The sequence below is a fragment of the Tenrec ecaudatus genome, chromosome 1, assembly GCF_050624435.1.
Source record: "Tenrec ecaudatus isolate mTenEca1 chromosome 1, mTenEca1.hap1, whole genome shotgun sequence".
In the NCBI taxonomy this organism is placed as follows: domain Eukaryota; kingdom Metazoa; phylum Chordata; class Mammalia; order Afrosoricida; family Tenrecidae; genus Tenrec; species Tenrec ecaudatus.
This window is the reverse complement of record NC_134530.1, coordinates 235,927,468-235,940,201: the sequence shown is the minus strand read 5'-3', so window position 1 is coordinate 235,940,201 and position 12,734 is coordinate 235,927,468. Positions and strand designations below refer to the sequence as shown.

The 12,734-nt window shown below is 48.8% G+C and overlaps 1 protein-coding gene and 1 non-coding gene across 2 annotated transcripts in view; one reads left to right on the top strand and one right to left on the bottom strand.

The window, feature by feature from the left end:
* Nucleotides 1-12,004, top strand: part of USH2A (usherin) — a 987,589-nt gene extending 975,585 nt beyond the window's left edge. Inside the window, exons 69-72 of the mRNA XM_075540576.1 lie at nt 997-1,080; nt 6,236-6,480; nt 9,170-9,391; nt 11,915-12,004. Coding sequence (XP_075396691.1) covers nt 997-1,080; nt 6,236-6,480; nt 9,170-9,391; nt 11,915-12,004 — 641 coding nt within the window. The remainder of the gene's footprint in view (nt 1-996; nt 1,081-6,235; nt 6,481-9,169; nt 9,392-11,914) is intronic.
* LOC142438401 (small nucleolar RNA SNORA16B/SNORA16A family) lies at nt 2,808-2,941 on the bottom strand. Its single transcript, XR_012782779.1, has one exon. It is a non-coding gene; the product is annotated as a small nucleolar RNA SNORA16B/SNORA16A family (small nucleolar RNA).
* Nucleotides 12,005-12,734: the final 730 nt, after the last annotated feature.

Sequence of the window (12,734 nt, the reverse complement as noted above, 5' to 3'; positions counted from 1 at the left end):
AGACCGTCTACAGAGCACATTGCTTTCTAGTCAACAATGCCTGCCTGTTTTGTTTTGCTTTATCGATTGCAATCCCCCTGAGCTCTCCTATCTCCTCTCTGCTTCCTGTTTCTATTCCTCATTCTCTCCACACCCTTTTGAACTTTTTCAAAGGTAAACGTTTTCCTTTTGATCTCAGATGGTGGATTAGTCTAAATAGTGCATACTCACTAGCGTTATTGTTCCCCCTGCTAAACCTATCTATTATTTGGCTGAACAGTGAGTCATTTCCAGTTAGGGTGGTTCCTTTCCAGACCCGAAGGGTGACCAAGGGTCATAGCCCTAGGGTTCCACCAGTCTCCAGGTGACCAGGAAGTTCGATCTTTGCTATGATTTTGAGTTTTGTTCTACAATTTCCTCCCATACTACTCAGGCCATTTCTAACATGGCCCTTTCTGAACACTTGGTACCACTTGGTACTGGTAGTCACCATCTGTTTCTTCTGATCTCAGGTTTTTCGATGATTGGGGTTTTTTTTTAAGTAGATCTCCACGTCTTTCTTCTGAGGTTCCTTTGGACAGACTTGAACCAACAACCTTTTGGTTAGTAGTCCAGTGCATTAATTCTGCACCACCAGGGACGCCATTCTATATGTACTACTTGAAATAGAATACTGTCATGTTTACAACCATTCTGCTACCCGTTTTCATGGTCACGTGTCTTATTCACTCTATGGCAGCTTGTTGTGAAAGACGGGTCGGTGCTGTTGGATAGGAAATCTGGGCCCTGCTGCCAACTCAGCCTTCAATCATGTTTGTCACCTTGCAGGGTGATTTCCTCCACGGTCCCTGGCTATCAAGAGAAAATATTAGATCAGGGGATCGCAAAGATTCCTTTTGACCTATTCTGTTCATTGAGAAACTCTAGGCCTCTTGCTATGAGGTAGAAGTGCAATTTTTAAAGGAATAAGTGTCCACTATTTGTAAGTGCTGCATAACTGTTCTTCCTTTTGTCCAGCCTTCTTTTTCCAGGTCATATGCACTACAGGTGAGGGAAGTGTGAAGACACCTGTGATCCAATATGATCCCTCTACAGGGACGGGTAAATATTTATCTCATACTTGTCAGTGTAACACGTACTCCTGTTCCTACAGAATGCTGAATAGGTTTGCTTATACATACATGTGCTAATCTATCAGCAAGGACCATGTAAAAGATTTTGTGTTGGATGTTAAATTGTGTGTGTGTGTATGTGTGTGTGTATGTGTGTAGATGGAGGACTGTGTAGTGTTTTGTTCTGTTCTCCATAGTCCATGTTGCTATCAGGTGGCACATAGGTTCCCTATGAGGTTGTGCCTATGGTCATTCTGAGTCAGAACTGATCCCATGGCACCTAACAACAACGTAAAATGGATCTTACTTGTTGTGTGTGGGGCTGCTAACTGCAAGGTCAGAAGTTTGAAACCACTACCACTCTGTGGGAGAAAAATGGGGCTCTGTACGCCCATGCGAAGTTACAGTCTTATAAATGTAACCCAGGGGGACTGCCTTACCCTGTCCTACTGGGTTGCTATGAGTTGGAGTCACCTCGATGACAGTTAGTTTGGAGACTGGGACAAAGCACTGAACTGAACCCACTACTGTCATCTGATATAAAGTGCCTGTAAAATAGAGTAGAGCTGTCCCATAGGGTTTCCAAGGCCAGTCCTTTTCATAGACGCAGACGGCAGCATCTCCCCCACAGAGCAGTGGGCCAGGTAAACAACTGACCTTTGGGTTTTGGCTGCTGAGTATTTGAACCACTGCGTCCCCAGGGCTCCCTCATACCGATGGCATTTTTCTAAAATGCCCAATGGCTGGATTGTAGATGTGCAGAGGACAAGGGATATTGCCTACACCTCTCCCCTTAAAAGTACACAGAGCTGTCCTGTGTGTAAAGAAAAGCCGTGTGGAGGGAAGTCAGAGGAATGAAAGATCAGAAGGGGAAGCACACTCATTGTGATTTGTATTAAAGGCGTTGATGACTTCCCAGATTCAGAGTCTAAAATGGAGAACTGGGAAAAGTTCTATCTTGTGTCCTCCAAAAAAAGTCATGATCGGCAAGTAATTAGCTAATGAGATAGAATTGCCCCCCTCCTTGGCCCCCTATAATAGTCTCTGACTATCACCTGTGTCAGGAACCAATTTTTTTTTTAATTCTGCTTGCACATCAAGTGGCATGCTTGGAGTTCTTCACATGTGCCTCAGTGCCCCACTCTAGATCCGGGTGCCTCATCACAGACATAGGATGCTTTACCAGCCACAGATCTTATTGGAAGCACAGCTACATCCTCGGATTTATGTAACAGCCAGGGAAAGCAGGCATGACCAGGTCCCAAGGCACATGGTTGCGCTCCCAGTCACAATCCTCCTTCAGCACAGATCCTGATCTCAATCATCCCGGGGTGGTCGGTACAGCGAGGAGAACACAGTAAGAGTCCAGGAGGAGCTGATGGTGCCACAGCCGCTGTGGTTGGCGCCAAGGCACAATACTTTTAAGTAAACTCAGATTGTACATTTGAGTTTTCAACCCTCAAGATCTCTGGAAGTTGACCTTTACTACTACTGTGTGCTTCCTCTTTGGTCCTGATGAAGCTTCAGGCCTGTGGCCCAGAGCATTGCTAAGAGCTGCTCGATGTATCACTGGCCTGGTCTTGGCCAGGTACTTCCCGCGGCCCCCATTGTGCTCACCGTGTGTGCTAGCCCTTGTCACCATTCCTGCTGGCTTCGGAAAGTGCGCCAATTTTATAAAGGCCTCTGACGAGATCTGAGAAGTGCCCAATACAGTGAAACTGTCTTTTCCTGAAATGAGGCAGATCGGTTACAGCAAACTGAATGGTGACTCTCCAGGGGAAACTCAATTGGGCTCCCTTCTGGGTCCCAGCAGTTATGCAGAAGCAGCTGCAGCTTGCTTAAGGGCCACAGAATTCTGATTGTTTTAAGGCACGCCTTTTACATTGAGTTCTATCCATCATCTTTGAATTTAAAAAATGTAATATTCTAAATTTCAAAGGGCAGAATAGGGATACACCCACACAGAGTTTTTAGAAAAAATAAGGTTTTCCCCAAATTCTGAAACACAGGTCAACAAATGCAATGCCATTGTGAATCTGAGAAAATAATAAAACATGATCCGTGTGTTCAGAGTTGGCATGTCTGGAGGCCATGTAAAACTTCTGACCACACCTACACAATTCCTTCCCCGTGTCCCTATCACTTTGCTTCATGGCAGCTGTGGCCCAGACTTCACTGGATATGATTCTAGTAACACCAATGCTTCCTTGAGCCGAGAGATGGCCGGTGATTTACCCAGGAATGTTCCACATGCTTGTTGCTGAACTAGAACGTGTGCATGGTTCAATACATTGCCAGCTAGCCCGCTTCTTTGTCTTTGGAAATCGTTCTCAAGTTTCACTGAGCAGAGGAACCACTGCAGTGTCTTTAATATACAGCATCCCCGGTCCCCAGCAAGAGTCCCGGAATGTGCACTTTCAGCCTAGTGACACTGATGCCTGTGGCATAGACCACACTGTAAACAACACCGTGTAACCCAGATTGCTCCACTTCTTCCATCTGATTAGCCTGGTCACCTTGGTATGTGTTCCCTCGTGGTAGGCACTTTAGAGGAAGGGATTTGCTGTGCCACTGAGTCTGGGGTTGGGTTTTTCTTTGGCACTGAAACCCAGCCGCAGAATTTCTAACCCCGAGCATGCGCCTCCCACTGGGTGCACCAAAGGAGCCCCTTGAAGTGAAAGGGCACTTTGAAATATGAGAGAGAGATAAAGAGGTACCAGCCTGATTCCTAGCTCTCCGTCAAAGGGAAGAAATCTCCAGTCAGTTCACGACTACAAATTGCGGTCTCCAGTGCCGAGGGCCCCCCCATGTCTGGAGGCTGGATCCAGGGGTAGAGCCGAGCAAACACTGGGGAGTGTGAGGCGCTAAGACAAAGTCCACGATGTATGGCCACAGTCAGAGTTTTCCTTTTTACGATACATCTTGAAAAAATGGTCCTGTTCTCTTGCCTGAAGGCAGCCTCTAAGCAGGAGAGCAGCACAGACGTGGTCTTCCTTGGGTTGTGGGCTCTTCTCTTCTCGGGGGTGGCTGGCAGTCAGGCTCCACTGGCTGGCAATGGTGGGGGTGAGAGAGTACGTTTCCTCCAGTCCCCCGAGTGCTCCACCGGCCACACTGGCTCCCTTTGGGGTGTTACAGCCCCATGCCATGCACATGCAACCACAATGCCCTTGACGCATAACCAGGGTTTGTGGGTTTCCCCTCAGCCAATGAAGAACCCGAACTCACTCACTGCCACCGAGTAGATTCTGACTCCGGTGACCCTGGAGGACACGGTCCAACTGGCCTGCTGGGTTTCTGAGCCTCACCTTGCTCCTGCAGCCAACGAATGCTGGACCTGAATTAGGGAAAATCTAACCTGGGAAGTTAGATCGGAGCTTCGACTCCAGGCCCTCCTTTTAGAGATGGGGAACAGAGCGGGTTGGGGATGCTGTTTGCAGTCGTGTGGATTCCTACTCAATAGAATGGTCCCTGGTTGGACAGGGACTAAAACATGTGGCTGCTCATCAAAAGGTCGGTGGTTTGATCCCACCAACTGCTCCTCAGGAGAAATGTGGCCAGTCTGCTTCCAGCCTGGGAAACCCCACGAGGCAGACAATCCCGCATAGTCCTTGAGGTGCACAGAAAGGGGGAGTTTATCCAGTGAGTGAAGAGGCAGCTCTAGCTTGGTCTCTTTGCCCCTCGGCTCAGCTTCATGGCTACATACTGGCCTGCCCGGCAGTCATGAATGACCCAGTTTTCCCGAGCTGGCCAGCAGCGGCTGGGCTGGAGGTGATCTCTAAGACATTCTCCTGCTCAGGCTATCCGCCTAAATGACCAATCCCCTGCCTCGTGCAGTGCCTCAATGACCTCTACTGCCCTTCCCCTGTATCCCCACGACTTGATAACGCTGCCACCACTCAGCCTTTGGCCCGGTCATGCTCTTGGTAGAGGCCGATGGCGTTGCCATGTACAGCTAAGCAGCTACCACTAGTGAACAGATGGAAGAAGATTACCACTGGATCTTTCTCCCAAAGAGTCTCTGGGTGGCTTTGAACCACCCACCTTTATGTCCGCAGCTGGGCACTTCCCCATGGCACCACCATGGCTCCTTCAGCACAAGGCTGCCCGGGAGAGATGCTCACTGCAGTTGAGCCGCGGGGATGACTTCACGGGCAGAGACTCACACTGACTGTACTCTCAGCATGTGAGTGGGAAGCACGGGAAAGTGACTCCATGCAGAAGGATCCCTTTGCTAGGAAGTTCTCCCGGGACCTGTGAGTGACAGTCTGTAGAGCGCTCGCTCCTCAGCAGAGACTGTGGGACTAGATATCGAGCCAGCTCAGGCTGCTCACATCACAATGGAAAATGGGTCTGAAGCCTCTGAATTCGGTTTGCACACACATTTCGAGACAGGGCTGGGGCAGGAGGCAGGGGTGGAGTGCCCAATAAGCAAGGTAAGCACAGATTCACTTGCTGTTCACTACCAGTTCGTCCGTAAGCACCAATAAGCCCGTGCTTACCTTACTCACAGGGCCCTCCGTCCCTGTCCCGGATTGTGAATTGCAAAGAGGCTTTGCTTCTGTACGAAGGTGCTGTCCAGTTGGGAGAGAGACAGCTGCCTGTCAGGCCTAGAAGCAGAATGTGTGATCTGGTTAAAATTAAAAAGTGAATTGGTCATTACAGAGAGTAAGTCGGCACGTGGAAGCCCTGGTGCCCTTGCTTTGCGGGGAACCTGACCCTGGCAGGATGTGAGAGGCCGGGCCTCCCAGAGCATTGCCCTCTTAAAAGCAGGGGACCTGCACCAGTGTCATGGGAGCCTCGGCTCCAGGCAGGCGTTTGCTGCCCACACACAGCCAGCCGGGAAGCAGGCCATTCTCACTCCGGTAGCCCCTTTAAACAGCTCCACCCTCCTGCCTGTCCTTCGTTCCCAGGGACTCGAAGGCCGCAGTGATTTCCAACCTCCAGGAGGCCTCGTGAGGGCTGTAAGCGTCTCTTTATAGCCCGTGGACACCCTGACCTATCGCCCCCACTGGAACATAAGTACAAACGCCAGGCGACTCGCTGCTGTAAACGTCTCTCTCGTTTACTCTAAAGTAAACAGGGCACTAGATCACGCACTCGCCTTCTGAAATAACGTTTCCCTTTTCATTCCCTGGGGTTTGCAGGCCTGGTGCTGACAACTGCTGGCGAAAAGCGGGGGTCGGGCGGCAAAGGCGCGGAGTTCTACAGCGAGCTGTGGTTCATTGTGCTGATGGCGATGCTGGCCTTGATCTTGTTGGCCATTTTTCTGTCCCTGATTCTGCAAAGGAAGATACACAAGGAGCCGTACATCCGAGAGAGACCGCCTTTAGTCCCTCTTCAGAAGAGGGTGTCTCCACTGAATGTCTATCCACCCGGCGAGTCCCAAGTGGTATGTCGCCAAGGGGGTGGCCCTGTGGCCCTGCAAGGCTGGTTTTCATAGGTGACTGGTGGGGTAGGGGGTGGTGCAGGGGGATGTCCCATAGCCAGGGTCATGAGGGATCAGAAGACAATGATGCTGGATCACATGTGTGGACCTAGAGAGGCTCAAAGCAGGGTTCTGTGATGACTACTGGGAAAACCAAAAACCAAATTGGCTGTCATTTAGTCAATGTCTTACTCAAAGTGAGCTTCTGAGATAGGATGGAATTTCTTCTGTGAGTTTCTGAGACTGTATGCCTTTACATGAGTAGAAAGCCCCATCTGTTCCTACTTGGAGGGCCTAGTGGTTTCAATCTCCTGATCTTGCAGCCCAACACATAACCACTAGGCTACCAGAGCTCCTGGTATCATGAGAAGCTTTCAAAAACACCATTGTCTGAACCTCTCACGAACAAGTCTGCTTTCCTTGGTCTCGGTGGGCTCGGAGCCTTGCTCTTGCTGTTGCAATGGCCTGGGATTCTAAGGATAAGCGGGCACGAGAGTGCCTGCTCTTAAGTTAGGAGGCAGGGAGGGTGGAGGCGAGTTGTATGAGGGGGCTTCAACAGTTGCTGGGCAAATGGAATTAAAGTATCACAGAGGAAGAACAGAAATCAAGGAAAGGGCACACCATTGGCAGCGGGGTTGATTGGTAGGTTAAACTGTGGAATACTAGGGTGACCATCTGAAATGTAAAGCCTCACCTAATTTACACATTTAGGAATTGTTATTTTAAAAAACATAGTGAAAATGCCCCATAAAGCTTTTGTAGCCCATTCTTATTATTGGCACATATCCAAACCTGGACGGGCTGATGTGGGGTTGGGCCTCAACAAAAGGTGACCCCTTTGTGTCAGTAGATCTGGGCTCTGTTGGTGCCCAGTGGCAGATCTGCTTTTCGTTCATAAGTCCATCAGCAGGCACCTCTAGTGGCCTCAAGCATCTGACTTTCGGTTTAGCAGCTGAGCCCAGTACCCGTAGGCATTACCCAAGACCCTGCTCAAACTAAAAGCATAAAGTGCATCTGTAGAGCAAAATGAGAAGCTGATGTTCCTAGCTCTTCACCTGCTCAGCATCAGGGGGTGAGAATCCGAGCAGGAAGCAGAAGCGGGCTCCAACTGCTGAGGTCCCTACATTGACACCCTCCCCCATCAGCCCCCATCTGAGTAGCTCTGCTCTCAGGGCTGCTGTCCTCCTGTCCCAGGCACCCCCGCCCTCTTGACAGAAACTGACCCAAACTGGCAAAAGAATAGGAGGCTTCACTCTAAAAAGAAACACACACACAACAGAGCAGAAGTTGTGAATGTGCTAGGGAATGAGTCTTGCCTTTGTCAAGATCACAAAATATAAAGGTTTCCTGGTTACATAATTGCTGGCCTGAAGGTCCTCTCATTCTCAGCAATACTAAGACAATGCAAAGGAAACTCACCTTAGCTGCTAAGTAATCCCACTTTAGGTCTAAGCAGTGGCTTCCGCTCATCCTTTCTCGCAACTTTCAATTATGTATATTTGTGAGGTGTGCACACACACAGATATTTATATAGACATACATGCATACATTTATTTACAAATCCACTCCTGAGGGGGCTTCACAATTTTCACGGAAAATGAAATGAGAAGATAACGCAGTTTCCCCGGTAACTTTTGAGGCCCTCTCACATCATTTATGAATGCGGACAGGTGTGATGGGAACCTCGTGGCACAGATCTGAACACCTGGCTGCTAACCCAAAACCACTGACTGTAACCCCCAGCCACTCGGCAGGACCAAAGAATGGATGCAATGCTCCCCTGCAAACCCTACAGAGCAGGCCTCCCCTGGCACAGAGGCCACTGTGAGGCGGAATCCACGCACTGGCATGCGGCGGCATGGTGTAGTTGGAGGGACACGGGGCTCTCCTTTAAGCATGTTCCAAATACTGACTAATGCCCCCAATTTCTCCGCAGTTTGATTCTGTGGCTGATATCTCTGATGTGTCAAGCAATGTCACCCTAAAAAGCTACACCATGCACTTTGAGGTACCTCTGTGTGCTGCGTGAACGCATGATCTTTTGCATGGCCTGCTGACGACATGAGTGAAATGTTTCCATGACTGCACCAGTTAAACCAGGACCCTGGCGTGCTTAGAGCACCGCCGTGGGCCTTTTTGTGGACTGCCTTTGTTTTTGGGATGTTCGTATCTGACCCGATTGATCTTGGAGTTGGGTTCCTTCGATGAAGGGAACACTAAGGAATGAGAAGACAAGCAAAGCAGAGTCCACTCTCCTTCACAGGGAAGTTAAAGTAAAGTAAGGACTGTGTTCACTTAGTGAGAAAGCATGAGAAAGCACTGCCAACCTTGACTGCCCTGAAACGGGGCGTTCTCCGGACTGTGCTGACATGCATGGAGATGGCGTTGGTGCCACCTTCACCCCAACAGGCATGCACGCAGGCCTTACGCCATGGGGAACTGTAGCGAGAGCACCAGCACTTGAACTTCTTACTAAGGACAATGACATCTGACACGCCCTGCCCCGCCACACCAAGAGCTCACAGGCGCTAAGTTCTGGGAGAGGGTCAGAGGTAGTTTCTCCCTTGCACTGGCAATGTGTGAAATGGTTTTCTGTCCGATTCCAAACCCATTTTCACTCCGTGTTAATTACCAACAGCACCTTTCTTCTCAGGGATTAAATGACACCAAAATGCCTCTGTCCGGGACCCCTGTGAGCATTCGGAGCGCTCGAAGTGTGTCTGTCCTGAGAATCCCAAGTCAAAGCCAAATCAGCCCACCCTATTCTCAAGGATCTCTCCACCGCAGTGTCAGCCAGCTCATGGACGTCCAAGACAAGAAAGTCCCGGTGGAGGACTCGCTGTGGGAAACCATCATGGGCCATGACAGTGGACTGGTGAGTGGGTTTCCTCCTCCCCCGCACTTGCTGACAGTCCCCAAATGCCTCCATGTGCCTCCCTGAAGGTCCCTGCGTCACACAGGGCAGCTCTCTGAGCACTTAGCCCAGGCGTTCATGACTTCCTGCTGACTAGCAGGCGCTACCACAACACTTTTGTCTTGTTCTCCAGGCACATGGTACACGCTCAACGAGGAAATGAATGCATGAACAAGCAAAGTAGCACGCGGGCCAGAGTTCATTCAACTGGGGCAAGGGGCGAGCGTAACCAGGGAACCATGCTAGAGTAGGCGTACAATACGAACACCTCCTTTCCTGTACAAAGTTGTGCATCACCTTTCTTCTCTCTCTCTCTCGCGCTCTCTCTCTCTTAAAAACTCATGATAAATAAGTGTTCCCATTTATAAACTCCACCTTCCATAATTCCAGTCCTATGGGTACAAATAACTGACTCTTGGAAAATAACCCATCATTATCTAGTATTTCTTAAGAGCCCCCACCTGGCTGAGATGACTAGACTCTTATAGTGTCTGCCAACCATCGAACTCAATCATTGTGCCAACTAACTAGATGTCCGCTGACCTACCATTCCATTGGAACCGTTGGCTTAATAAACAAACATGTCCATTAAGATCTTAGCTCAACGACTCCAAAGAGCAGATGGAAACTGTCGGTGGCAGGGTGCTTGTCACCGAGGAAGGAACAACCCTGACAAAGAAGGATGAGAACGGCTTCCCAGCCGGATGAATGTAATCAATGTCACAGCGGATGCACGCACAGACACGTGCATGGCAGGTTTTGCTGTGCATAGTCTCAACAACAGCGGAAGATAAAAAACTTAGCTCAATCCCCCAGCTGTTGCCTTTGTCTCTCTTGCTTACGCTTCTCCCAAGTTCTTACTTTTATTCATTCAAAGCTTGGCTTCCAGTAAGCCTGACTGTAAGACTGTAAGACAGTAAGACTGACTAAAAGCAAGTAATAAAGCAACTTTCTTGACTCCCAGTCCCACGTCACCATTAAAAATCAAATACAAAATACCGCTTGCTGGTTCAAGGAATGATGGTACTCATATACGAGGCTGAGCTCTAGTGCACAGTGATGAAATGCTGGGCGAGGATCCCCCAGGTCAGCACTCTGAAATTACCAGCACTCCTTGGCATCAGGTCAAGGCCTTCTACTCCTGTGAAGAGTTACAGGCAGGACACTCACAGGGTCAGTTCTACCCTGTTCTGTAGGGGTGCTATGAGTTGGCATCAATATGATGGCAGTGAGTGAATGATGTGTATTCCTATCTTAGTGTTCAGCAAAAATCATAGACCTGCTCTGGTTAATGAGCTCTATGTGTTGCCTTTCAGATGGAAAGTGTGCTAGGGAAACACATTCCCAGAAACTCATATGTATAAGAGTTTTATATAAAAGGTAAACATCCCAACCCAGTGCTGTCCAAGCCCATAAGTCCAACATTAGCCCATATGTCCGACACCTATCTACAAAGTCCTCCTCCATCTTACAAAACACATGCAATGACGCCAACTGCAGGAAGAAAGCCAAATCAATGAACGTGTAAGCATCTCAGAACTGGCAGGGGTTTCCACACAGCTGCTCCAGCACCCAGGGCTGCATCGGGGTAGGTTTATGAGGCTTCTCCTCAGGGATGCCTTGCAGGAAGTGAGCCTTGCCAGCTAAAGCAGGGAACTGGCTAAGGCAGCTGCACCCTGGTCCGACCATCAGAAAGCAAGAGACCCAACACATCCCAAACATGCCTCTGTGATGGGGAGAGCTACAGACACATTCTCTCATAAACACATTTGTCTTATTCTTGTTAGAGTGCCTTCCCAAATAAAGCCCAATTAGAACAATGGCTTCTGAAGGGCCTGGCTATGCTAATTCCCCTGTCTCTCTCTGTTTCTCTCTTTGTCCCTGCCTCTCCCTCCCCTGCCCTTCTCCCATCCCCAGGAAGAAATATTTGAAACACGTTGGTGAGAAACAGAACAAAATTTTGAGCTAGGAACTTTTTTTTCATCACAGTAATGCACCCGTTCATTCTTCCAGGGTAGCAAGGGCTGTGTTATGAGAAATTTGTTGGAAAATTCACTCCATCCTACCCTCTACCCCTGACCTTGCCCTATCAGATGTCTTTGTATTATCCAAATTCAAAGAACTTTTTAACGAACATGATTTGAGTCCTTTGAGAATACTGAAACTGTCATTTTGACACTTAATCATGCAAAGAGAGCGGCGTTCTTTGGGGGCAGGCTTAGCGAGGAAGCCACTGCCTTCACAAGGGTATAGACCTAATTGAAGGCTGTGTCAAGAACCCACAGCCTGTTTTTTTTTTTATTCAATAAAGATTTCTATGGTTTTGTAGGAATAATTATTGGTAGGCCATCATGTGTCTACCAATTAATAAGTGGTGTCACCCTTAATAAGTGGTGACAGGTAACTTTTTTGCCTTAAATGGAAAGATTTTGCCATTCATTGATGGCCAATACCCTAACCAGTGCTGACTGGTGTATTTTGCAGTATGTGGATGAGGAAGACCTGATGAACACCATCAAGGGGTTCAGTTCAGTGACCAAAGAACACACCACGTTCACGGACACCCACCTATGATGGCGCTGCTGGAAGGTGGAGTGCAGGCCCCACACTGCCCGTCCTCTCGTCACTGGCTGCCACATCGCTGCTGAGAGCCCTGCTTTTCAAACATGTCCCTTGCTAAAGGGGGTCTAAGAAATGTTCTTTTTCTGGTTGTGTGAAATGAGGGGGTATTATGTCTATGAAGACTCTTGTTTGGCCCTGCTTATTCTGTGGAAGATAAAGTAGCATGTAAATGTCACCTGGCTCCGCGTGGAGTGACTCTGTTGGTTGGATGAATGGTCAGTGGCAGTCGTGTCTAGTCAACAAAGGGAAGTGTGCTGGGAACACGCTGGGGAGTTCTCCTGAGAGCGGGTCTCTGCTGCTGCTTTCCGCTGCTCCCACAACCCCTTCCTCTAGTATTGACACATGCTGCCACACACAGCTCTTGTAATGACTACAACTGCAGAGGGAAAATCCCAATTTCAGACGAAGCCGAATCAGAAAAGCAAACACTGTACCAGGGTTACACACTTAGCTGAAGGTTCTCCTTCATTACAATGTTTGGGGTTAATTCTTCACCAAACCTTGACACGGAGCTTCCCGTAACTTCTAATAAGAAATGCCTCTATACTTATAGTCGTCAGTCTTCTGAAAAATCTGAAGACGAAAGAGCTAGTTTGTGCATTTCAAAGAAAAAAGCATTTAAGAACTCCTCAAGAACGCTAAGACCATGTAAGGAAGTATACTTCCAATCATTTCGCATGGT